The 24,000-nt window shown below is 48.3% G+C and overlaps 2 protein-coding genes across 5 annotated transcripts in view; both read left to right on the forward strand.

The window, feature by feature from the left end:
* Positions 1-1,901: 1,901 nt before the first annotated feature.
* Positions 1,902-4,622, forward strand: LOC128616945 (ras-related protein Rab-5C-like). Its single transcript, XM_053639845.1, has 6 exons — positions 1,902-2,082; positions 2,623-2,821; positions 2,922-3,073; positions 3,177-3,299; positions 3,389-3,482; positions 3,862-4,622. Exons 2-6 carry the CDS (start codon positions 2,671-2,673, stop codon positions 3,981-3,983), a joined length of 642 nt encoding a protein of 213 aa, XP_053495820.1. The 5' UTR covers positions 1,902-2,082; positions 2,623-2,670; the 3' UTR covers positions 3,984-4,622.
* Positions 4,623-5,424: 802 nt separating this feature from the next.
* The window catches only part of drosha (drosha ribonuclease III), a 39,605-nt gene continuing 21,029 nt past the window's right edge, over positions 5,425-24,000 (forward strand). Inside the window, exons 1-21 of one of the 4 annotated variants that reach the window (XM_053639847.1) lie at positions 5,425-5,625; positions 6,081-6,805; positions 6,893-7,211; positions 7,335-7,476; positions 7,865-8,022; positions 8,195-8,275; positions 8,501-8,587; positions 8,746-8,832; positions 10,794-10,865; positions 11,007-11,088; positions 11,444-11,515; positions 12,338-12,507; positions 12,600-12,724; positions 14,804-14,903; positions 15,661-15,768; positions 16,188-16,295; positions 19,323-19,461; positions 19,538-19,598; positions 19,687-19,746; positions 20,614-20,713; positions 23,246-23,348. In XM_053639847.1, the coding sequence (XP_053495822.1) occupies positions 6,081-6,805; positions 6,893-7,211; positions 7,335-7,476; positions 7,865-8,022; positions 8,195-8,275; positions 8,501-8,587; positions 8,746-8,832; positions 10,794-10,865; positions 11,007-11,088; positions 11,444-11,515; positions 12,338-12,507; positions 12,600-12,724; positions 14,804-14,903; positions 15,661-15,768; positions 16,188-16,295; positions 19,323-19,461; positions 19,538-19,598; positions 19,687-19,746; positions 20,614-20,713; positions 23,246-23,348 (2,899 nt within the window). In that variant the 5' untranslated portion in view covers positions 5,425-5,625. The other 3 variants (XM_053639846.1, XM_053639848.1, XM_053639849.1) reach the window with 3 other exon arrangements.

A 24,000-nucleotide genomic window follows, 5' to 3' on the forward strand; every position in this document is an offset into this window, starting at 1 on the left:
AGTACAGACTCTACTGTAACTGACTGAGACACAGGATGTTCATATTACACCTTTTTTTTTTTTTTTTAAATGAATGATGATAAAAGCTTAAAAGCTCACACTGAGGTGTTATGCTGAAATCTCGAAACTAGGAAAGTTCTGTGGGGCTTTTTATTTTTTAGCCTAACAAACAAACAAACTGAAGTACCTAGCTGAAAACTAGCAGGCTAAATTAGCTTAGCAAATGTTTGACACACGCACAAGCTGAGGTCAAGGATTTTTGTAACTTTTAAAGTATTTGAATACTGTACAAATTGAAGTGTTTGAAATGTCTGTCACACTTATAAATGTGTGTTAAGGGGAAAACATGCCGACATTTTCGCTGCTCTGTTACATCCGCCGTTTCTTTCGGCAGCACTGAGAGGAACCGCCACGGTAGCTTCTCTCGCTGTGTGTGGGTTTTTTTTTGTGTGATAGATTGATTCGATCAACGTTAAAATGAACAACTGGGGGCGTTTAAACAAGAAGCACAAGTTGCTGTTGAATTTTCCTCTTGCTACTGTAAGGGTTTAGAAACCTTACAGTTACAGCAAATTAGCACCCTTGGGTTTAGCTGTGTACTTTGGGTCTTTTCAGGAAAAAGTAGCACACCAAAATTCCCAAGCTGTATTGCGTAAGACAAGCTTCTCCAGGCTTGCTTGTGCTAGCAAATTTAGCAGATGCCATTTTTCCTCCCCTTTTGTCTGAACACACAGAGCCACCAGAATAGAATTGACGACGTCAGGCCGGTGGAGAAAATGGGGCGCCGCTAAAAATATTAGCCCACTTCGACTTCCACAGAGCACAAAAACAAGGCGGTGGACACAGAGAGCTACGAATACACTTGATAAAACTTGATACGCAGAGTGTGTCCTAAAACCTGAGGGAAAGTCCAACTGCAGCTCTTCAGAGAATTCTCTTTGCTAAGCGAAAGACATGTCTCTACTCTTTATACTTGTTCTTATTTATCTTCATATAAATATAAATATATTTGATATTTTTATTAGCTTTATGTATAAAATGTAATACTAAATACACACAATTTACACAATATTTTAATAGCTAATTTGTTGTTGTTTTTTTTAATGAAGTGTGTACAGTAAAGAACTAAAAAGGACGCCGGAAAAGCTGAGAGTTTGAATCTGGCGCCATCTTGTGGGAAAACGTCTTAACTACGTGACCGGAACCGGAAGTGAAAGTAGTACTCGTTCTGATAGTTCAAATGGAATAATTGAATAATTTAAAAAAAAAAAAAAAGGGTAAATGAATAATTATCTTGACAACATTGAGTTACTTAAACAGAAACATATATATAAATATAGCGTTGTTTCCTCCCGTAACATTTTCTGTAAGACAGCGCACGGACTGTTTACTATCAACATTAGCTTTATTTTGTTTGTGTTCAATTTAAGGAATTAGGAAAAATAAAAACAGATCTACATGATACATCAAGATATTATTGTAAAATATACATGTCTTTACGGGTTTTTTACGTTTTGTCATAAACGCTTTCCAAATGCTAAGCGAGTAAAGTTTGAGATGTTTTCTAGACATCGATCACGATTATTAAAACTTATTATTATTGTTTTTAATCGCAGCCGTTACCAGGATACCGCATACGTTCTCTCGTTCCGTAATTTACATAGGCTCGTACTGATTGGCTAGCTCATCTTTTTTTTTTACCCGAGTTACCCGGATCCGGAAGAAAGTCTTCATGTCAGATAAAGAATGCCAAAACAAGAGGTTTTCTCACCTGTATTCCGGAAAACCCCGCCCCCTCTTCGCGTGATTGGCTAGTAATGTCCAGCCTTCTCCACTCGGATTGGTTTGCACGGTGAGCTCACGTAAACCTACCCAATCGTAAAATAGGAGGCGGGGTTTGGTCAGAATACGGGTGAGGAAAAACACCGGGAGGAAAAAAAAACAAAAAAAAAAACTGTCATGTTTTGACAAGGAAACAAGCGAAAGAGAAAAGTCCGACATTTTAACAAACGTCTTAATATTAACAAATATCAGCGACTCGTCCATCTTCACTTCAAGTCAAAACAAGCGCTAAAGTGAGAGGTGAGAGTCTTGCAGCTTGTGCGGTCTTTCGCTACGTTGAGTTTTACCTAGCTATCTTGCTAGCTAACGTTAGCTACGCCTAGCTGTTAGCCTGTGACACAGCGCTCCGTCTGAACTTTAACAACATGCCGAGACGTTGTTCTAGAAACGACCAGAACGCGTCGAAATGAAGCGTTTATTGAGTAAACTCTCAGCGCGATGCGAGCTGTGCCTCGGGTCCATGTCAGTGGCTAAGTCAACAAAGCAAGCTAGAGCGCTAACTAGCATTAAAACAACCACACAGCTCTTTAATTAGCGCTTAAAAGTTTAGCAGGAGAGTTCCCACCGGAAATGACGCCACTTGCTGATCAGTTTAAGTTTTTTGTTTTAAAAAAAAAAAAAAATAAATCAGTTTCTCTCGCTTCTCCAATCCTGTATAGAGACGCGGCTGTGCTGATTTATCGCGCGGACGGTATACCGCGATATACTGGAAAGCTGATTTGTTTGACGCTGATAGTAACTATAAACATTTATTTTAAAGTTGCTGTTCTGTCGTTCCAGACTGAACGTATTCGTCTCGGAGCGTCTGGACTCGGATTCCGCGTTGTCATGGCGGGTCGACCCAACGGGCCGGCCGCGGGGAATAAGATCTGCCAGTTTAAGCTGGTTCTGCTGGGCGAGTCGGCTGTCGGGAAGTCCAGTCTGGTCCTGCGCTTCGTCAAGGGCCAGTTCCACGAGTACCAGGAGAGCACCATCGGAGGTTCTTGCTCGCTGACCGCTTCCTCCGTTATCCATCGCCGAGTTTAAACGACTGACTGACTAATCCCGACCCTGTGTGTGTGTTTTTCTTTGGTGTCTAGCGGCGTTCCTCACGCAGACCGTGTGCCTGGACGACACGACGGTAAAGTTCGAGATTTGGGACACAGCCGGACAGGAACGCTACCACAGCCTGGCACCCATGTACTACAGAGGAGCTCAGGCGGCCATCATCGTCTACGACATCACTAATACGGTGAGAGGACGCTCCCTCACACACACACACACACACACACACACACTCTCTCTCTCACTGTGTGTGTGTGTGTGTGTGTGTGTGTGTGTGTGTGTGTGTGCAGGACACGTTTGCGCGAGCGAAGAACTGGGTGAACGAGCTGCAGAAACAGGCGAGTCCCAACATCGTCATCGCGCTGTCTGGGAACAAAGCCGACCTGGCTAACAAGAGAGCTGTCGATTTCCAGGTGTGTGTGTGTGTGTGTGTGTGTGTGTGTGTGTGTGTGTTGGATTGACAAACTGCTATTGTAACGTTGTGACGTGTGAATCGGAACAGGAAGCGCAGGCGTACGCCGATGATAACGGCCTGCTGTTCATGGAGACGTCGGCCAAAACCGCCATGAACGTCAACGAGATATTTATGGCCATTGGTGAGTCAAAACACACACACACACACACACACACACTCACAATGCCAACCGTTTTGGAATATTTCACATGCAGGGTTTGTTGTTAATTGCTGTACATGTCGTGTTTTTTTCCTTGTATAAGGAAAAGGCTCAACAAAGGGGCGGAGTTTAAGATAAGATAAATCTCATCAGCCAATCACAAACCTAAAGCTGGCTGCTAGCTTTTGAGTTGAAATGAATGCCGCTATAGACACACACACATCGCTACACGATTGTTCGATCAGTCGGCTGATCAGCTCTGGCTTAGCTCCGCCCCTTCACCGGCCTCGTCAGCTCGGAGAATATCCGTTTGCTGGCGCGAAGTCGCTCGTGTTCTAACGTGCGCTTCTCTCTCCTACAGCGAAGAAGCTGCCGAAGAGTGAGCCTCAAGCTGGGGGAGGCGGGGCCAGCGGGCGGGGCCGGACAGGCGTGGACCTCCAAGACTCCACCACCCAGAGTTCCACAGGGAAATGCTGCAACTGATTGGCTGATTCCGGTAGCAAAAATGGGTCCAAACAGAGACGCGGAGGAGCCGAAGACGAGCGCCTGGCATTTATAGTGATGATGATGATTATGATTCCTTCAGAGATTATGTTTTTGATCTTTTTTTTTCCCCCTAAAGAGATCATATAAGCTAGCACTTCCTGTCTCTCTCTCTCTTTCACTTCCTGTCTGGTTTATCCATCTTTTATGAAAATACTAACACCATTCGTGTCTCAAAGCTTGTTTTAAAAAGGAAAAAATACAAAACAAAAACACAGTAACGCAGCTGTCAGGGTTGTTTCGGTGGTGGGTGGTGCGTGCACCACTTTTCCCTCCTCCCCTTTGTTATTTAGTTTTTGTCCCATTTTTGTCGCGTAATGATCTTAACGATGAGCTCACAGCGGGAATCTTACACCCAAATCATTTTGTGCACAAACTGTGAGTGTTGTTTTTATCGCAACGGTGGACATCATGGCATTATTATCGGGGTTCTGTGTGTGTGTGTGTGTGTGTGTGTGTGTGTGTGTGTGTGTGGGATGTGTGTGGGGATGTGCATTACCTCTGACACCTGAAGAAAAGTTTTTAACATCGTGGTTTTTCAATCTGTAAAGAGGGGAAATAAAAAAACAAGGAGGGAAAGATCTGTGTGTGGTGTGCTTCCTCGGTTCGGTCAGCATGACCGGAGCTATGAATATTCATGAGTATGCAAATTCAAAAGCACCTAAACGGGGCAAATACAAGTTTGCCATCAGGATCAATCTTGAATTACCTCGCCATTTCCTCACAGATTTATCGAACAGCGGGTCAACCTGTCCGAATATAACATAACCATGATGACCAGCTAGATTAGCTAGGTAGGTTAGCGTACAGGTCCCGCAACCAAAGTTTTTTTTCTTCACAGTCACAATAAAAGCAATGAAGTATCTTTTATGACCTCACAAAACGAGCTAATCCGTAGCCCCGCCCCCAAATCGACAGAAATAGAAAAAATGTCTACTTCCTCCCGGTTCTCCAGGAACACTAGAAACGAACAAAATTATTCTGTCCCCGAGCTCGCCTCGAGCTATTCATTTTAAGAGATTTTAATTAACAAAAAAAAAAAGTACATACTATGTTGAAATATTGAGACACTATATTAAAGCAGCATAATATCTTATATCTTGACATAAGCGACTACAAAATATATTAGTAACAAAATAATGAGTTCCTAAGCAGAACTAATGAAATATTACGGAAGTAATAACGACATATCTTGAGAGATTAAGTTAAAATACTGAGGTAATGAAATAGTACTCCGCTTCCGTAGGAACGTGTTTATCATCACGTCGTGTTTCTAGGGGACGCGATTTCACGACGGACCCGCGTCCTCAACGTTTATTGGCTGATTTCGACAAGCCTCGATCTGATTGGCCAAACCGAGGTCCTTCTAGCTGAGTGTGTCGACTGAAATCCGCCCGAATCCCAAATGGCTAGATTGTTTGACACGTAGTGCCCTAGGCAGGGTGTCGGAGGGCCTTTTTGTGCCCTATGTAGGACACCTATCTAGGGAGTAGGGAGTGATTTGAGACGTGGGGTTTTTGCTTGGTGTTTAATGAGGTCTCGGAGGAAAAGGGATCCGCTATAAGAGCGAACTGTTGTTGCTGTATGTATATGAGATGAGATGAGATAAGATAAGATATGTTCCACGAATGTATATATAAAATTGATATTATATAGGCTTTGGGCTCGCGCTGCTACCGGTTTCCATATTTTGTCCTGCTAGCACACTTATCTTGATTAGCGGCTAGCGCGCGCAGGTAGGCGCACACTCGTTTGATAAAACTCGGGTTTTGTGTGTTTAGATAAATAATGAAATTCTCCGAGACGTCCCAGACATTAAAGAGACACTGAATAAGAGCGTTTAAACGGAGTACTGATGTTTAGTAAGTGCTAGCCGATGTTTGTAGGCTGCTAACCTTCTGTAGTGGGTGCTTTTATTTGCATGAATTTGCCTAAATTTGCATAATTAACATGTGCCGAAGCCTAAACCCTATCGAAGTGTTCCAGTAGTTTATGCACCCTGTAATGAGTCATATCTGCTCTCTGTCTTTTCAGAAGATGTCCTTTCACCCTGGACGCGGATGTCCACGAGGGCGGCCTCCACCTCAGAATTACCCTCCTGTCCCCCTGCGTTTGCCCCCTCCTCAGTCGCTTGCGCCCTCCGTGCCCCCTCCGTACCCCTATGACCCCTCGACGCCACACTGTTCCGCTTACAGCCCTCAGTGCACCAACACCTACATGCCCAACATGCCGCCTCGTCCCGAATTCCCTCCCTACCCCGTCCCAGCGCCCTCGCAGGGTCCACAGTGCCCTTTGCGCCCCCCTTTCCCGCCCCCGCCGCTGCACCAGGGCTTCCCAGAACCCCCTAATTTCCCCCCACCCCCTTTGCCCGTCCCTGCAGGTGGCCCCGCCCAATCTCAGGGCTCATATCCTTATGTCCCGCCTCCGCCTCCTCCTCCACCTTCAATGCCTCCTTCTGTACCCTTTCAGCCTCCTTACTCCATGAGTTACCCTCCACAGTCCCACCTACCTCCTCTTCCGCCTAATTTCTACCCCCCGTCTGAATCCGGGTCCTTCAAGCCTATGGAGCATTTCCATCACTTCAAGGGCGACAAGTCGCCCGAACGTCCGCGACGTCACAAAAGCTACGGGTACGGTGGGTACGGAGAGCGGCGGGAGCGAGGGCGGAGTCCGGACAGGAGACGACAGGAAGGAGGGCGGTACCGGTCGGAGAACGAGAGGGGCCGGACCCCGCCGAGACACCGGAGCCGAGAGCGCAGCAGGTAGGCGAATCATTCGAGCGGTTGCATTTCTAACATGGCTAGATGTTTCTAACATCAGTATGGTTAATGTTGTTGCCCTTCGCTCAGGGAGCGCTATCGTCACCGCGACAGCAGGAGCTCTCCTCCGTCGGACCGGCACAGGAAACGAGCACGCAGCCGCTCAGCGAGCAGAGAGAGAAAACGTGGACGAGTGGAGGAGGACCGAGAGAGAGAGCGAGAAAGGGATCGAGAAAGAGAGCGGGAGAGGGAGAGGGACAGGGAGAGGAGGGTGGAGGCGGCAGGAGGAAACAGAGAAAGGAGCTACAGAGAGACGGAGGACGAGGAGGAAGAAGAGTTGCTGAAGCCGGCGTGGATCCGCTGCACACACGCCGAGAACTACTACTCCAACGACCCCATGGACCAAGTGGTAACGTTATTTCTCTTCTATCGTTAGCTAAACTTGTTTGTTTATCTGCTTAAAAACAAGCCGACCAGGGCTGTGTGTGTTTTTTATTTACTTCTTGAACTCCTCCCTCTCTTCCCTCCGCAGGGCGACTCGACGGTAGTGGGAACGAGCAAGCTGAGGGACCTGTACGAGCGTTTCGAGGAGGAGCTCGGACGACGGCAGGAACGCGCCAAATCCTCCCGCCCCAAGTGGGAACCGCCCAAAACCAAGCTGGACCTGGACCATGGTACGATTCTCTCTTTTACACACTGATACCTGACGAAATACCCATCGATCCGAGTCCGGAAAAGACACCGCCCCTAACGATAATAATAATAATCATACATACTAGCCTTTATAAATACGTGAGCACTTGCGTACTTGCCTGTGTGCGTACTATCATGCATATTTGCCCATTTAACAACATGCCTCCTGGAATATTTGCTTACGTATGATTACATGCACACTTGCTTACGTAGCTACTTGCGTACCACGTTACGTTACACACTTACTCGTTTGCATACTGCGGTATTATTAATATTAAATGTTTCATCTCGATCCTCATTCAGTATCTGAAGCACTTAGTGTGTGTGTGTGTGTGTGTGGGCGCGCGCGCGCGCGCGCGCGTGTTGCAGACGAGAGCTCGAGCGATTCGGAGTGCGACTCAGACGGGGACAGCAGTTGCTCCAGCAGCTCCGACTCGGAGGTGTTTGACGTGATCGCAGAGATCAAGCGTAAGAAAGCGCACCCCGACCGGCTGCACGACGAGCTGTGGTACAACGACCCGGGACAGGTCTGTACACGCCCACCCACGGCGTTTTTATACACTTCCCGTTGAACTTTTATTCATTTCAAAATGACGACGAACGAATAATTAGCGCATACGTAGCGTATATTTAAACGCGGTACCGCGGATGAACGGCGTCAGATTTTCAGGACGATGTGTGATTGTGTTTGTCCTGAAGATGAACGACGGTCCGCTGTGTAAGTGCAGCGCTAAGGCCAGACGCACGGGAATCCGGCACAGTATTTACCCCGGGGAAGAGGTGAGCACTTGATATCACACGCTTTTTAATGTATTTTAATCTCCCGGCCAATCAGGTCGATCAATCAGATGACGAAAAATGGCGAGTCGGAAGTGAGGAACTCTGAATAAATTGTAGTCGCTTTAGAGGTGCCAATAATTAGTACTAGATATCGTCGTATTTAACTTTGACAATATTATGGGTTTTTTTTTTTTTACTTCCTGGTCCTTTTTTTTAATCGTGTAGACGGTGAAGCCGTGCCGTCCGATGAACAACAACGCCGGTAAACTCTTCCATTACAGGATCACCGTGTCTCCGCCCACCAACTTCCTGGTGAGTCTCCGTCTTTCCGTCATCGCTCTTATTTATTCCTTTATCCTCCTTTCTTTTTCCTTCTACAGCATTGTTTATCATCACTGACGCTTTTGTTCCTGAGCTAAACCTAAACAGCTTGTCTTTACCTTATTAATCTCTCTCTCTCTCTCTCTCAGACGGACCGGCCGACGGTGATCGAGTACGATGATCACGAGTACCTGTTCGAAGGATTCTCTCTCTTCTCACACACTCCTCTCACTAACGTAGGACCGGGTTTGGTTAAAATACCTATTTGTGTCTACAGAATTCTAGCATTTCTGTGAAGAACGCAGGCCGAATGAGACGGAGGTAGTGAGGAGTTCGAGGGTGGGACAAACGATGATGATCACTGATTGGTCATGGAAAACAGTGGGACCAGGATTCGTTGTTGGGAACAATAGGGATCAGTGATTGGTTGTAAGGTAGAATGTTGATCAGTGATTGGTCGAGGGGAACAAAGCTGATCAGTGTTTGATCGTGGAAAATAATGGGACCAAACAGTGATTAGTTGTTGGGAACAGTGGTGATTGGTCAATGGGAAAAATGGTGATCAGTGATTGGTCGATGGGAACAATGGGACCAGACAGTTATTAGGTTAGGAATGGTGGTCAGGGATTGGGTGTTTGGGAGAATGGCCGTCAGGGATTGGTTGTTTGGGAGAATGGCCGTCAGAGATTGGTTGTTTGGGAGAATGGCCGTCAGGGATTGGTTGTTTGGGATAATGGCGGTCAGGGATAGGTTGGTTGGGATAATGGCGGTCAGGGATTGGTTGGTTGGGATAATGGCGGTCAGGGATTGGTTGGTTGGGATAATGGCGGTCAGGGATTGGTGTTTTGGGAGAATGGTGGTCAGGGATTTGTTGGTGTTTTGGGAGAATGGTGGTCAGGGATTTGTTGGTTGTTTGGGAGAATGGTGGTCAGGGATTGGGTGTTTGGGAGAATGGCCGTCAGGGATTGGGTGTTTGGGAGAATGGCCGTCAGGGATTGGGTGTTTGGGAGAATGGCCGTCAGGGATTGGGTGTTTGGGAGAATGGCCGTCAGGGATTGGGTGTTTGGGAGAATGGCCGTCAGGGATTGGTTGTTTGGGAGAATGGCCGTCAGGGATTGGTGGTTTGGGAGAATGGCCGTCAGGGATTGGGTGTTTGGGAGAACGGCCGTCAGGGATTGGGTGTTTGGGAGAACGGCCGTCAGGGATTGGGTGTTTGGGAGAATGGCCGTCAGGGATTGGGTGTTTGGGAGAATGGCCGTCAGGGATTGGGTGTTTGGGAGAACGGCCGTCAGGGATTGGTGGTTTGGGAGAATGGCCGTCAGGGATTGGGTGTTTGGGAGAACGGCCGTCAGGGATTGGGTGTTTGGGAGAATGGCCGTCAGGGATTGGGTGTTTGGGAGAACGGCCGTCAGGGATTGGGTGTTTGGGAGAACGGCCGTCAGGGATTGGGTGTTTGGGAGAACGGCCGTCAGGGATTGGTTGTTTGGGAGAATGGCCGTCAGGGATTGGTGGTTTGGGAGAATGGCCGTCAGGGATTGGGTGTTTGGGAGAACGGCCGTCAGGGATTGGGTGTTTGGGAGAACGGCCGTCAGGGATTGGGTGTTTGGGAGAACGGCCGTCAGGGATTGGGTGTTTGGGAGAACGGCCGTCAGGGATTGGGTGTTTGGGAGAACGGCCGTCAGGGATTGGGTGTTTGGGAGAACGGCCGTCAGGGATTGGGTGTTTGGGAGAACGGCCGTCAGGGATTGGGTGTTTGGGAGAACGGCCGTCAGGGATTGGGTGTTTGGGAGAACGGCCGTCAGGGATTGGTGGTTTGGGAGAATGGCCGTCAGGGATTGGGTGTTTGGGAGAACGGCCGTCAGGGATTGGGTGTTTGGGAGAATGGCCGTCAGGGATTGGGTGTTTGGGAGAACGGCCGTCAGGGATTGGGTGTTTGGGAGAACGGCCGTCAGGGATTGGGTGTTTGGGAGAACGGCCGTCAGGGATTGGGTGTTTGGGAGAATGGCCGTCAGGGATTGGGTGTTTGGGAGAATGGCCGTCAGGGATTGGGTGTTTGGGAGAATGGCCGTCAGGGATTGGTGGTTTGGGAGAATGGTGGTCAGGGATTGGTGGTTTGGGAGAATGGTGGTCAGGGATTGGAGATGAAGAACACAAGCGCACATACTGAACTGTGTCTGTTTTTCTCTCCGTGTCTCAGATCCCGTTATGCAGAGTGATTCGCTTCAACATCGATTACACCATCCACTTCATAGAGGAGATGGCGCCTGAGGTCAGCCTGCACTACACCTTCACCTGCTCTCCTCCTTTTCCTCTATTCTGTTCATTTACTATATAACATTATGTAGTTATCATTTTCATTTAGCTAATTATCTCTGTGTGTGTGTGTGTGTGTGTGTGTGTGTGTGTGTAGAACTACTGTGTTAAAGGTCTGGAGCTTTTCTCTTCATACCTCTTCCAGGACATCCTGGAGCTTTACGACTGGAACCTCACAGGTACCCTAATGTTACTGTTCCTTAAAAGAACAAACAGCAGCTTGTCGTGTTCCCGAGAAACCACAAAGCAAATACCTCTGACACTGGAGACTCCTTCCAGAAATGCTGAATACACACCTCATTACAGAACTTCACCATATCAAGGATTTAAATTAAATGGGTTTAGTATCAGTGGAGCGTCCGCTGTACACGTCCCTGGGAACGAGCTGTTGCTATAGAAACGGTACTATATCAGGACGAGTGTGTTAATATAAACCTGAGCTAGAGAATTAAACACCCCCTGATGACCAATCAGAGTCCAGCGCTGTGTGTACACGGTGATAACGGTTTCTAGTTCTGTTGATGTTTCTGACAGGTCCAGAGGACGTGGAGTCTCCCGTCTGCCAGAGGTTTCACTTCATGCCTCGCTTTGTGCGATTCTTACCAGGTTCGTTTTCGTTCCTTCTCAGTCATCCTCCCTTCTTTTCAGACCTCCTGCTCTCTGGTCTTCTTTTATTCCCTCCAGTCATCTGTTCCTCCCTTCTTCCCTTCGTTCCCGCCTTCCTTCCTTCCTGGTCGTCCTCCACATCATCCTCTCTTCCTTCCTTCCTCCCTTCCTCCCCTCCTTCCTTCCTTCCTGGTCGTTCTCCTCATTATCCTCTCTTCCTTCCTCCCCTCCTTCCTTCCCTCCATCCTTCCTTCTATCCTTCCTTCCTTCCTGGTCGTCCTCCTCATTATCCTCTCTTCCTTCCTTCCTCCCCTCCTTCCTTCCTTCCTTCCTATTTGTCCTCCTCATTATCCTCTCTTCCTTCCTTCCTCCCTTCCTTCCCTCCATCCTTCCTTCTATCCTTCCTTCCTTCCTGGTCGTCTTCCACATTATCCTCTCTTCCTTCCTTCCCTCCCCTCCTCCCCTCCTTCCTTCCTTCCTGGTCGTCCTCCTCATTATCCTCTCTTCCTTCCTCCCCTCCTTCCTTCCTTCCTATTCATCCTCCTCATTATCCTCTCTTCCTCCCTTCCTTCCTTCTGGCCATCCTCTCACCCTTTTCTGGACTCCTGTCCTTCTTTCCTTCCTCGTGGTATACCTCCCTTCCATCTGGACTTTGTTTCTTCTGATCTTCTTTCTTGTTGTCCACCATTCATTACTTCCTTCCTTTCTTACAAGCTTCCTACCTTCTGGTAATCCTCCCTTCCCTTCAAACTTCCTTCCTTCTGGTAATATGTGTGTGTGTGTGTGTGTGTGTGTGTGTGTGTGTGTGTGTGTGTGTTTCAGACGGAGGTAAAGAGGTGTTGTCTATGCACCAGGTCCTGCTGTATCTGTTGTGCAGTAATAAACCTCTTGTTCCTGAGGAGGAGATCGCGAACATGCTACAGTGGGAGGAGCTTGAGTGGCAGAAATACGCAGAGGAGTGTAAAGGAATGATCGTCACTAATCCCGGCATGGTACGATCCACAAGTGGGAAATACACACACTCGGAGCTCGTCAGCTTGTATCACTACCTGTGTATGTGTGTGTGTGTGTGTGTGTGAAACAGAAACCCAGCTCGGTGAGGATAGACCAGTTGGATCGGGAACAGTTTAACCCGAACGTCATCACGTTCCCAATCATCGTCCATTTTGGAATCCGTCCGGCTCAGCTCAGCTACGCAGGAGACCCTCAGTAAGTGTGTGTGTGTGAGAGAGAAATACCTTTGATCTGATCTGCTACACACTAGAACTATAATAATGGCCTGATGTTGATGATAAACTAGGGTGGTGGTCCAATACAACATATACATCACAAAAAACACACAGACTTTAAATGTAAGAAAAGCTGAAGGCCAGCAGGGGGCGCTGTGAGATAAGAAATGAGATTGTGGAGTGTTTCGATCGATCAGTGTGCTTTATAATGTCTTACATTAGGGAATCCATTAATAATTAACGTGTGTGTGTGTGTGTGTGTGTGTGTGTGTGTGTGTGTGTGTGGTGGTTATGGCTTGAAGAAGAGATCAGGTGTGATGGCATACTATTTCAGCCTCAAAGTGCTCTCTCTGTGTGTGTGTGTGTGTGTGTGTGTGTGTGTGTGTGTGTGTGTGTGTTCTGATCTAAGAATAGACTGAAGGTTTCTGGCCTTGTGAGACCAGATAAACAGGAGCAGCGGCTCTGGAGCGAGTCGATACGAAGTGGGATTTATTATTTTTATTTTTTCAGTGTTTGTCACACTCCTTCGTTTGGGACACGGCCAATTATTTTTTGTCCTCCTGGAACCGAGCAATTTTAGTGCAACGCGGTGCAAGTGATAAGCATACACACACACACACACACACACACACACACAAACTGTCATAAGATCTATTAAGACCTGGATACATACATGCAAAAAAGTTGTGTCGACTTGTATCTCGTTATTTTAAGACGGTGTGTTGTTCTTGTTCCATTTGTATCTCGTTAGTTTGACTTTATTGGTGTTTTCCAGATTTTTTGTTATTTCAAAATTTCTTTATTTTGATTGATCTCTATTCCAAGATAATATTATTTGGCGTCATCTCATTATTTCAAGATGATATTTAGTGTTAGCTGAATTATAAATAGTTGAAATAGTTAATCGTTCTTATTGCGTGTGCTGGGATGTAATTATTCATACCACCCTGCTGTTGAATTCTGATTGGTTGAAAGATTTGTTTATAGGGCGTGTATGGCAGATGCAAAATAAATCCAACGTGGCGTGTGTGTGTGTGTGTGTGTGTGTGTGTGTGTGTGTGTGTGTGTGATGATTTCGTTTACACTGCTGAAGTAAACCGAACTTTATTCTAATTGGCACGTGGGTACATTTTCCATTTCGGAACAGTCATTCCTGAATCTTTGTCTTTTCACGGGGTTTTATCGTCTAGTGACGAATGTAAAGGGTTCTGTTAACAGTTCTGCTTTATACAGAGCGTCTTCAAATGTAGAACTATAGGCACTATATAACACCGGGTTAGTGAATGATTCAGATGAGCTCCTGATAAGTAAGTGTGTGTGTGTGTGTGTGTGTGTTTGTTCCTTCAATTAGGCATAGATGACAAATGTGTGGATGGACAGCAGGGACTTCATTATGTTGCCCTGAGATCCGGAGAGACGGAGATTGAGAGAGAGGGAGAGGGAGGGGCTGTTGCTGAGACAATGGAACAGTAGAACTCATAACAGTGTTCCGATTGGCTGAGAGCGGTGCGGTACACTGTGTTCCGATTGGCTGAGAGCGGTGCGGTACACTGTGTTGCGATTGGCTGAGAGCGGTGCGGTAGACTGTGTTCCGATTGGCAGAGAGCGGTGCGGTACACTGTGTTCCGATTGGCAGAGAGCGGTGCGGTACACTGTGTTCCGATTGGCTGAGAGCGGTGCGGTAGACTGTGTTCCGATTGGCAGAGAGCGGTGCGGTAGACTGTGTTCCGATTGGCGGTTGAGAGCGGTAGACTGTGTTCCGATTGGCTGAGAGCGGTACACAGTGTTGTAATGTGTTACAGCAGTGGTGTTCCTCAGGGCTTGAGGCTTGTCCCGCCAGTTTCTTACACACATTTAAGGAGGTTTAATGATCCTTATGAATAATGTCCTCTTAATGTACGGCCGTTTGAGACGATAATAAACACGGTTATTGATGTATGGCGTTAGACCCGTGTGTGTGTGTGTGTGTGTGTGTGTGTGTGTGTGTGTGTGTGAGAGAGATAGAGATAATGTGAATAGTGTGTTTTTAATGTGTGTGTGTGTGTGTGTTTTCCCGCAGATATCAGAAACTGTGGAAAAGCTACGTGAAGCTGCGCCACCTGCTGGCTAACAGCCCCAAAGTGAAGCAGATCGACAAGCAGAAGCTCACACAGAGAGAGGTAGGTTGTTGTATCGTGTGCGTGTGTGCGTGTGTATGCTAATTTAGTTTATTCCAAACCCATAACGACCTGCTGTTTTCTGACCTCCTCACACTCACAACCTCATTAGAGAGGTGTGTGTGTGTGTGTGTGTGTGTGTGTGTGTGTGTGTGTTCTGGCTGATGTGCGGAGTAGACCTAAACAAGCAATTGGGATGCAGCCCTTGATGTTCTGAGATGTGCGGCTGGTGGTTAGCGCTAACCCAGCGAGACGATAGCCCCTCCCCCCTCCGCCCCCGTCGAGAGAGCTGATGTTCGCTTGTCGTCGTTTCAGCGACTCATGTCCCCTCACGCGCCGCACGTACACACTAGTTGCGGTCTCCGGAGGCCCTGTGTGTGTGTGTGTGTATGTGTTTTTTTGTTTGATGTCTGAAACTTGTATCCATGTCTCTGTTATGATTCCCTTAACTCGAGTCCCGATCCTGAGACTCATGGGTAATTTACACACTCCCGCTCACTACAGGCGGCCCGAAGTCGTGGTCCATCTGTGGTAGAAAAACAGTGTTTGTGGAAGAGCATGCGAGAGGCTGCGGGTGTCGGTGTGATATCATCGTCCTGTCTCCCGCTAACTTTTACACCTTGCACCTGTCAGCAGTCCCGCTAACATCATCTCCTCGGGCTAACGATGCTAACGCTGAACAGTGTTCACGCTCTGGATTGCCTGATTTAGAGTGTGTGTGTGTGTGTGTGTGTGTGTGTGTGTGTGTGTGTGTGTGCAGGAAGCTCTGCAGAAGATCAGGCAGAAGAACACTATGAGGAGGGAAGTGACGGTGGAACTCAGCAGCCAGGGCTTCTGGAAAACCGGGATACGATCCGACGTCTGCCAGGTACACGCCGGAGTGTTTCCGTGGGAACGCTACTCCAGCACTCACGCTAGTTTCAGTGGTTCTGTGTAACACCTGCGGCTAACGTCGAACAGAAATCTAACACACACACTTCTTCAAACACCTAGAGAACTACAAGTGAAAAATGAAAGAGACTGAAATCCAGTGCTTGTGTTTTTCTGGAAATTAATGTGTGTTGAAATGAAGTGTGTGTGTGTGTGTGTGTGTGTGTGTGTGTGTGTGTGTGTGTGTGTGTGTGTGCGTTTCACACTTTGATCTATCTTTCCATCAGAAGACCTGTTAATAAATAATGAAGCGCTGATTGAATTCTCTCTTCTGTGTTGTTTTCGATTGTCTGTCTGCTCAGTAATCCTTCTCGGGGTGTGTGTGTGTGTGTGTGTGTGTGTGTGTGTGTGTTACAGCACGCGATGATGCTCCCGGTTCTGACCCACCACATTCGGTACCACCAGTGTCTGATGCACCTGGACAAGCTGATAGGTTACATGTTTAAAGAGCGATGCCTCCTGCAGGTCAGCCTGCACTTTTAGCTTGTTTCCTTCCTCACTTCCCTCTTCCCCCCTTCCTTCCTCACTTCCTCATTTCCTTTCTTCCTCCCTTCCCTCTTCCCCCCTTCCTTCCTCACTTCCCTCTTTCCCCCCTTCCTTCCTCACTTCCCTCTTCCCCCCCTTCCTTCCTTCCTTCCCTCTTCCCCCCTTCCTTCCTCACTTCCCTCTTCCCCCCCTTCCTTCCTCACTTCCCTCTTCCCCCCTTCCTTCCTCACTTCCCTCTTTCCCCCCTTCCTTCCTTCCTTCCCTCTTCCCCCTTCCTTCCTCACTTCCCTCTTCCCCCCTTCCTTCCTCACTTCCCTCTTCCCCCCCTTCCTTCCTTCCTTCCCTCTTCCCCCCTTCCTTCCTCACTTCCCTCTTCCCCCCTTCCTTCCTCACTTCCCTCTTCCCCCCTTCCTTCCTCACTTCCCTCTTCCCCCCCTTCCTTCCTCACTTCCCTCTTCCCCCCTTCCTTCCTCACTTCCCTCTTCCCCCCCTTCCTTCCTTCCTTCCCTCTTCCCCCCTTCCTTCCTCACTTCCCTCTTCCCCCCCTTCCTTCCTCACTTCCCTCTTCCCCCCTTCCTTCCTCACTTCCCTCTTCCCCCCCTTCCTTCCTTCCTTCCCTCTTCCCCCCTTCCTTCCTCACTTCCCTCTTCCCCCCTTCCTTCCTCACTTCCTCATTTCCTTTCTTCCTCCCTTCCCTCTTCCCCCCTTCCTTCCTCACTTCCCTCTTTCCCCCCTTCCTTCCTCACTTCCCTCTTCCCCCCCTTCCTTCCTTCCTTCCCTCTTCCCCCCCTTCCTTCCTCACTTCCCTCTTCCCCCCCTTCCTTCCTCACTTCCCTCTTCCCCCCTTCCTTCCTCACTTCCCTCTTCCCCCTTCCTTCCTCACTTCCCTCTTCCCCCCTTCCTTCCTCACTTCCCTCTTCCCCCCCTTCCTTCCTCACTTCCTCATTTCCTTTCTTCCTCCCTTCCCTCTTTCCCCTTCCTTCCTCACTTCCCTCTTCCCCCCCTTCCTTCCTCACTTCCTCATTTCCTTTCTTCCTCCCTTCCCTCTTCCCCCTTCCTTCCTCACTTCCCTCTTCCCCCCCTTCCTTCCTCACTTCCCTCTTCCCCCCCTTCCTTCCTCACTTCCCTCTTCCCCCCTTCCTTCCTCACTTCCTCATTTCCTTTCTTCCCCCCTTCCCTCTTCCCCCCTTCCTTCCTCACTTCCTCATTTCCTTTCTTCCTCCCTTCCCTCTTCCCCCCTCCCCCCTTCCTTCCTCACTTCCCTCTTTCCCCCCTTCCTTCCTCACTTCCCTCTTCCCCCCTTCCTTCCTCACTTCCTCATTTCCTTTCTTCCTCCCTTCCCTCTTCCCCCCTTCCTTCCTCACTTCCCTCTTTCCCCCCTTCCTTCCTCACTTCCCTCTTCCCCCCCTTCCTTCCTTACTTCCCTCTTCCCCCCTTCCTTCCTCACTTCCCTCTTCCCCCCCTTCCTTCCTCACTTCCCTCTTCCCCCCTTCCTTCCTCACTTCCTCATTTCCTTTCTTCCTCCCTTCCCTCTTTCCCCCTTCCTCCCTCACTTCCCTCTTTCCCCCTTCCTTCCTCACTTCCCTCTTTCCCCCCTTCCTTCCTCACTTCCCTCTTTCCCCCCTTCCTTCCTCACTTCCCTCTTCCCCCCCTTCCTTCCTCACTTCCCTCTTCCCCCCCTTCCTTCCTCACTTCCCTCTTTCCCCCTTCCTTCCTCACTTCCCTCTTTCCCCCCTTCCTTCCTCACTTCCCTCTTCCCCCCCTTCCTTCCTCACTTCCCTCTTCCCCCTTCCTTCCTCACTTCCTCATTTCCTTTCTTCCTCCCTTCCCTCTTTCCCCCCTTCCTTCCTCACTTCCCTCTTTCCCCCTTCCTTCCTCACTTCCCTCTTTCCCCCTTCCTTCCTCACTTCCCTCTTTCCCCCTTCCTTCCTCCCTTCCTCATTTCCTTTCTTCCTCCCTTCCCTCTTTCCCCCTTCCTTCCTCACTTCCCTCTTTCCCCCCTTCCTTCCTCCCTTCCTCATTTCCTTTCTTCCTCCCTTCCCTCTTTCCCCCCTTCCTTCCTCACTTCCCTCTTTCCCCACTTCCTTCCTCACTTCCTCATTTCCTTCCTTCCTCACTTCCTCATTTCCTTCCTTCCTCACTTCCTCATTTCCTTTCTTCCTCACTTCCTCATTTCCTTTCTTCCTCACTTCCCTCTTCCCCCCTTCCTTCCTCACTTCCCTCTTCCCCCCCTTCCTTCCTCACTTCCCTCTTCCCCCCTTCCTTCCTCACTTCCCTCTTCCCCCCCTTCCTTCCTCACTTCCTCATTTCCTTTCTTCCCCCCTTCCCTCTTCCCCCCTTTCTTCCTCACTTCCTCATTTCCTTTCTTCCTCACTTCCCTTCTTCTTCACTTCCTTCCTCACTTCCCCTCTTCCCCTTCCTTCCTCACTTCCCTTCCTTCCTCATTTCCCTTCTTCCACAGTTCCCTTTTTTCTTCCTCACTTCCCCACTTCCTTCTTCACTTCCCCACTTCCTTCTTCACTTCCCCACTTCCTTCCGCACTTCCACCCTTTCTTCCTCACTCCCCCCTTTCCTTCCTCAGTTCCCCGCTTCCCGCCTCACTTCCCTCCTTCCTTGTTTCCTTACTTTTACACCTTGTTTTCTACGTTGCTTTTCATGTGTACTTCCTCGCTCTCTTTTCTTCCTTGTCTTATTGCTTGTTTCCGTCTTCATTTGTTTGCTTCTCTACTGTTTCCTTCCTTGTTTCCTTTCTCGCTTCCCTTTCTTCCCTGTCATGTTTTGTTCATGACCAGTGTCTTGCTTCTCTCTCTCTCTCTCTCTCTCCCTCTCTCTGACAGTTTTCCCCCTCTCCCCCCTCTCCCCCTCTCCGTTCTCTCCTGCTCCTCAGCTGGCCGAGGTTCAGTTTCTTTCTTACACGAAGCGTTAATAACGCTGATAGACTATCGATGAGAGCGTTTTTCCCCCTTTGTTCTCTCCATCCATTCCTGCGTTTCTTCTCCTCCTCAGCTGGCCATGACTCACCCGAGTCATCACCTGAACTTTGGGATGAACCCTGATCACGCTCGTAACTCTCTGTCTAACTGCGGCATCCGCCAGCCCAAATACGGCGACAGGAAAGTCCACCACATGTACATGAGGAAAAAAGGTGCACAACGAACACTAACATCTCACACACACACACTCACACACACACACACGTTTAATATCCTCTCCTCTTTCAGGAATCAACACATTGATTAACATCATGTCCCGTCTGGGTCAGGACGACCCCACACCTTCCAGGTGGCTATATTACTATTGTTTCATCGTGTGTGTGTGTGTGTGTGTGTGTGTGTGTGTGTTGTTAAATATGTCGCAATCTCTTTCACAGGATTAATCATAATGAGCGTCTGGAGTTTCTCGGTGATGCTGTTGTTGAATTTCTAACCAGGTGAGCGTGTGTGTGTGTGTGTGTGTGTGTGTGTGTGTGTGTGTGTGTGTCTCTGTGTGTGTGTAATCGTTATGCTGATATTTTCTCTCCAGTTAAAGATTGAAAGTCTCCATGACAACCGGTAATTTAGGGACCGGAGACGTCCAATAGCGCAGACTGTGTAATTGCAGCCGCTATTATTAATCCCGAACAGCACCTCGTACACGCAGAGACGGAACACACGTCACCTCGAGCTCTGCGTTCGAGCCCTTTCACACCTGGCGGTGGGACATCTAGGCCAAGGCCATTCAAGAACCTGCACACACACCGGACCGGCCGTGCGGTACCCTTAAACCCGCGCAGGGTTCAGACAGAATAGCTTCCTCGGGCCCGTTGCAGGCGCCTGAATGTGCTCCTTTAACCTGTGTGTGGAACCCTGCACAGTACCACCTGACCACTAAAGGGTCCCGTGGAGTCCCCCGTGGACAACCAGAACATCCCTGTGGTTCTGCTGGTACTGTTGTATGGGGACCGCCTTCAGTTCTGCCAGCGACCCCGACCATGCCAGGACTCGTTTAGGGAAAGACCCAGCAGGTTTGCCTCTGTGCCTCTCTCTCTCTCGGACAGAGGCAGAATTTAGATGTGAAAAAGTGCACCCGCTTGTTCAGAGCGGTATCGTTTCTACTCCACGTGCTTCCTCGTTCAGAAGAAGGACCATAGTTCCGTCATCTTCGGATTCTGGTTTGAGAAGACCCAGGATCACACCGTAAAATCGCTGGCATTTGCGACAGAGTTGTTTCCTCACATCGTAACCAGATATTTATTTCGGATCGGACTTGGATCGGACTCGGACCTAACACGAGTTTTTGGTGTGTTCTCCTCCTCCAGCGTGCACCTGTACTACCTATTCCCCAGTCTGGAGGAAGGAGGATTAGCGACGTATCGCACTGCCATCGTTCAGAATCAGCACCTCGCCATGCTGGCTAAGGTGAGCGACATGTCGTATAACGCTTCGTCTTCAGTTCACAGTCAAACGTTAGCGGTTTCTTCAACAGACACGGAATAGTGTAGCTCTGAAAAACAAACAAACGAAAAAGGCTAATTCGCCAAGTAAGTAAATGTCGCTAGCATGCTACGTATATGTGATGTCTGTCAGGTCCATGTATCCGTGGTAACAAATTAATATGAATATAAACGAATAAGCAGTAAGCGCAATGCACGCCTGTTTACTCTAACGCTAGAGTGGGATTAGTCCGTTTGCTCCGACGCTAGAGTGTGGTTAGTCCGTTTGCTCCGACGCTGGTTTGTGATTAGTCCGTTTGCTCCGACGCTAGAGTGTGGTTAGTCCGTTTGCTCTGACGCTGGTTTGTGATTAGTCCGTTTGCTCCGACGCTGGTTTGTGATTAGTCCGTTTGCTCCGACGCTGGTTTGTGATTAGTCCGTTTGCGCCGACGCTGGTTTGTGATTAGTCCGTTTGCTCCGACGCTGGTTTGGGATTAGTCCGTTTGCTCCGACGCTGGTTTGGGATTAGTCCGTTTGCTCCAATGCTGGTTTGGGATTAGTCCGTTTGCTCCGACGCTAGAGTGTGGTTAGTCCGTTTGCTCCGACGCTGGTTTGGGATTAGTCCGTTTGCTCCGACGCTGGTTTGGGATTAGTCCGTTTGCTCCGACGCTGGTTTGTCACGCTCGGCCTGCCGCTCTCCCTCAGCTCTCCGTCAGTCTGCGTGTGTAATTAAAGCTGAGATTATTGCAGGGATAATGTACAACACCCCCATGAGGAATTAAAACCTCGCTCTGTTTCCCCCCCGCCCCCCGCTTCCTCCGCCCCCCGCTTCCTCCGCACACTTTTTTTTTCTCTCTCTCTTCCACATCAGACATCCGTAATCGTTCTATAACACGAGGGAGAAAAAAGCAATTACAACTTTCCCTTCCCTTCACGACGACGCTCCAGCACCGCAGTTCAGCGGGTTTCGCCGCAAGACAAAATCCGTATCAATCACATCTCTTTGTTTTTAAATTGGCTGGTTGGCAAAAAAACAACACCAAATTCAGTTAAATGTCTTTCACTAAATTATAACTCCAATTCTTTTGCAGTCTTACCCGAGCTGTGTTTCACTCCTCTCACTTATTTGTTTGTTTATACCAGTTGTGGTTCATTCATTCATCCGTTCATTAGTTTATTAGTTTCTGTTTGTGTATTTATTTTTGTTCATCTGTTATTTATTTGTGTGTGTATTCAGTGTCCTCCATTAACATTGGCACCCTTGGTAAATATAAGCAAAGGCTGTGAAAAATTGTCTTACCTCACTTTGCCAAGATAACAGCTCTGAGTCTTCTCCTATAACGCCTGATGAGGTTGGAGAATACATGGTGAGGGATCTGAGACCGTTCCTCCATACAGAACCTCTCCAGATCCTTCACATTTGGAGGTCCACGCTGGTGGACTCTCCTCTTCAGTTCACCCCACAGGTTTTCTACGGGGTTCAGGTCAGGGGACTGGGACGAACATGACCGCCTTTGCTCATATGTACCATGGGTGCCAATATTATCGGAGGGCGCCGTATTCAAAAGAAAAAGAAGTGCGTGGGAGTTCTTCGGTGGTGTTCCAATTCATCACCTAAACAAAAACCTAAAACAAAACGTTTCTCCGCTCCAGTGTGTTCCGCCGGACGTCACGCCTGGCCTCGTTCCAATTCGCCAGCAAGAAGAAAAGAAAAGTTTTCACAATGAAGTGGTGTTTTTATTTTAAATTTGCATAAACCTTGTGTGTGTGTGTCTCTCTCTTTTTTTTTTTAAATAATTTTTTTACTTTGGCCTTGTTCCAATTCTCTTGTTTCGGGTTGTTTACTTCTGTACGCTCAAGAACACTTGTAATTATCTCCCTTAAAAAAAGAAAAAAACTCAGCCAAACAATCCGCCGTCTGCGCAAGACGTCCTCGTAATTCTCTGTGAAGTCGTCTCTCCTCCCCGCGGGGTTCACGTTTATTCATTTCTCTGCAGTTCTGTCTTTTTTTTCTTTTTTTTTTTTTTTCCCCTGCCGTTGACTTTTTGTTTTCATTTTTGTTTTGTTTTGGGTTTTTTTTTTTTTTTTCTTCGACCTTTTTAATGTTGGTTTTTGTTTTCGCCGTATCTGATGAACACGCCGATCCGTCACGTAGCCGCGAATCGAAGCGGCGGTGCGGTGCGACGCGACGACGCGGCTTTACGGGGGAACGGCGAAGGAGACGGATCGGTTGTCTTTGAAAGCCGTGATTAAAGATGCACGTGGGAACGCGAACGAAAAAACGAATCACTCGGAGGCTAGCGCTAACTGAAGCGCCTGTTTTTTTTTTTTGGGGGGCGGGGTGGCGTGTATGAACATATTTCCAATGCAGCACTTTCACACACGTGTACTTTCATACTTGCTCATCCCGCTAAGTTGTCTCCTTGCGTTGTCTTCCCCTTTTCATTTTCCGACGCTCGGGTCGTATGACCTAGCGCTAACGCTAATGCTGACGTTAGCGTGTGTTTATTTCCTGCAGAAATTGGAACTGGACCGCTTCATGCTGTACGCACACGGCCCGGATCTGTGCCGGGAGTCTGACCTCAGACACGCCATGGCTAACTGCTTCGAGGCTCTTATAGGTGTGTACACACACACACACACACACACACACACACACACACACACACCGATTGTGGCAGTGGCTAACTCTAGCTAGCTTTAGCATGTTAGCCGGGTGTGTAAAATAAGCAGTGATGAAGTGCTCGCTGTTAGCGTGACGTGAAAATTTAATATCAGCACTCAGCTGGTGTCATTTCCACAGCTCCTGCTTTTCTTTTGATTTATTACTTTATGCTTTATTGCTTTGTGTGTGTGTGTGTGTGTGTGTGTGTGTGTGTGTGTGTGTGTGTGTGAGAGAGAGAGAGAAACACAGAGGGACATTCATTACTGGTATTGATTTCTTAACATCTAAATCCCAGTGGAGACACGTATATCATCTAAAATGCCACACACACACACGCACGCACGCACACACACACACACACACGCAAGGACAGACAAAGCAATATTGCGTCTGGGTGCAGAAAAATAAATAAATAAATCTGACCTCTTACGGAAATGATTAAACTGTTGATTAATCATGTCTTCTGTTTTATATTTAAATTTCCCACTTCCTTCTTAACACTCGTGCGCTGCGTGCATGCACGTGAGCGCACACACACACACACACACGCGCTAGTATAAATTAACAGTCACCCGAACACTTTCTTGGCCCCTGAACCTGTACATTTG

This window comes from Ictalurus furcatus, chromosome 13 (genome assembly GCF_023375685.1).
Source record: "Ictalurus furcatus strain D&B chromosome 13, Billie_1.0, whole genome shotgun sequence".
NCBI lineage: Eukaryota > Metazoa > Chordata > Actinopteri > Siluriformes > Ictaluridae > Ictalurus > Ictalurus furcatus.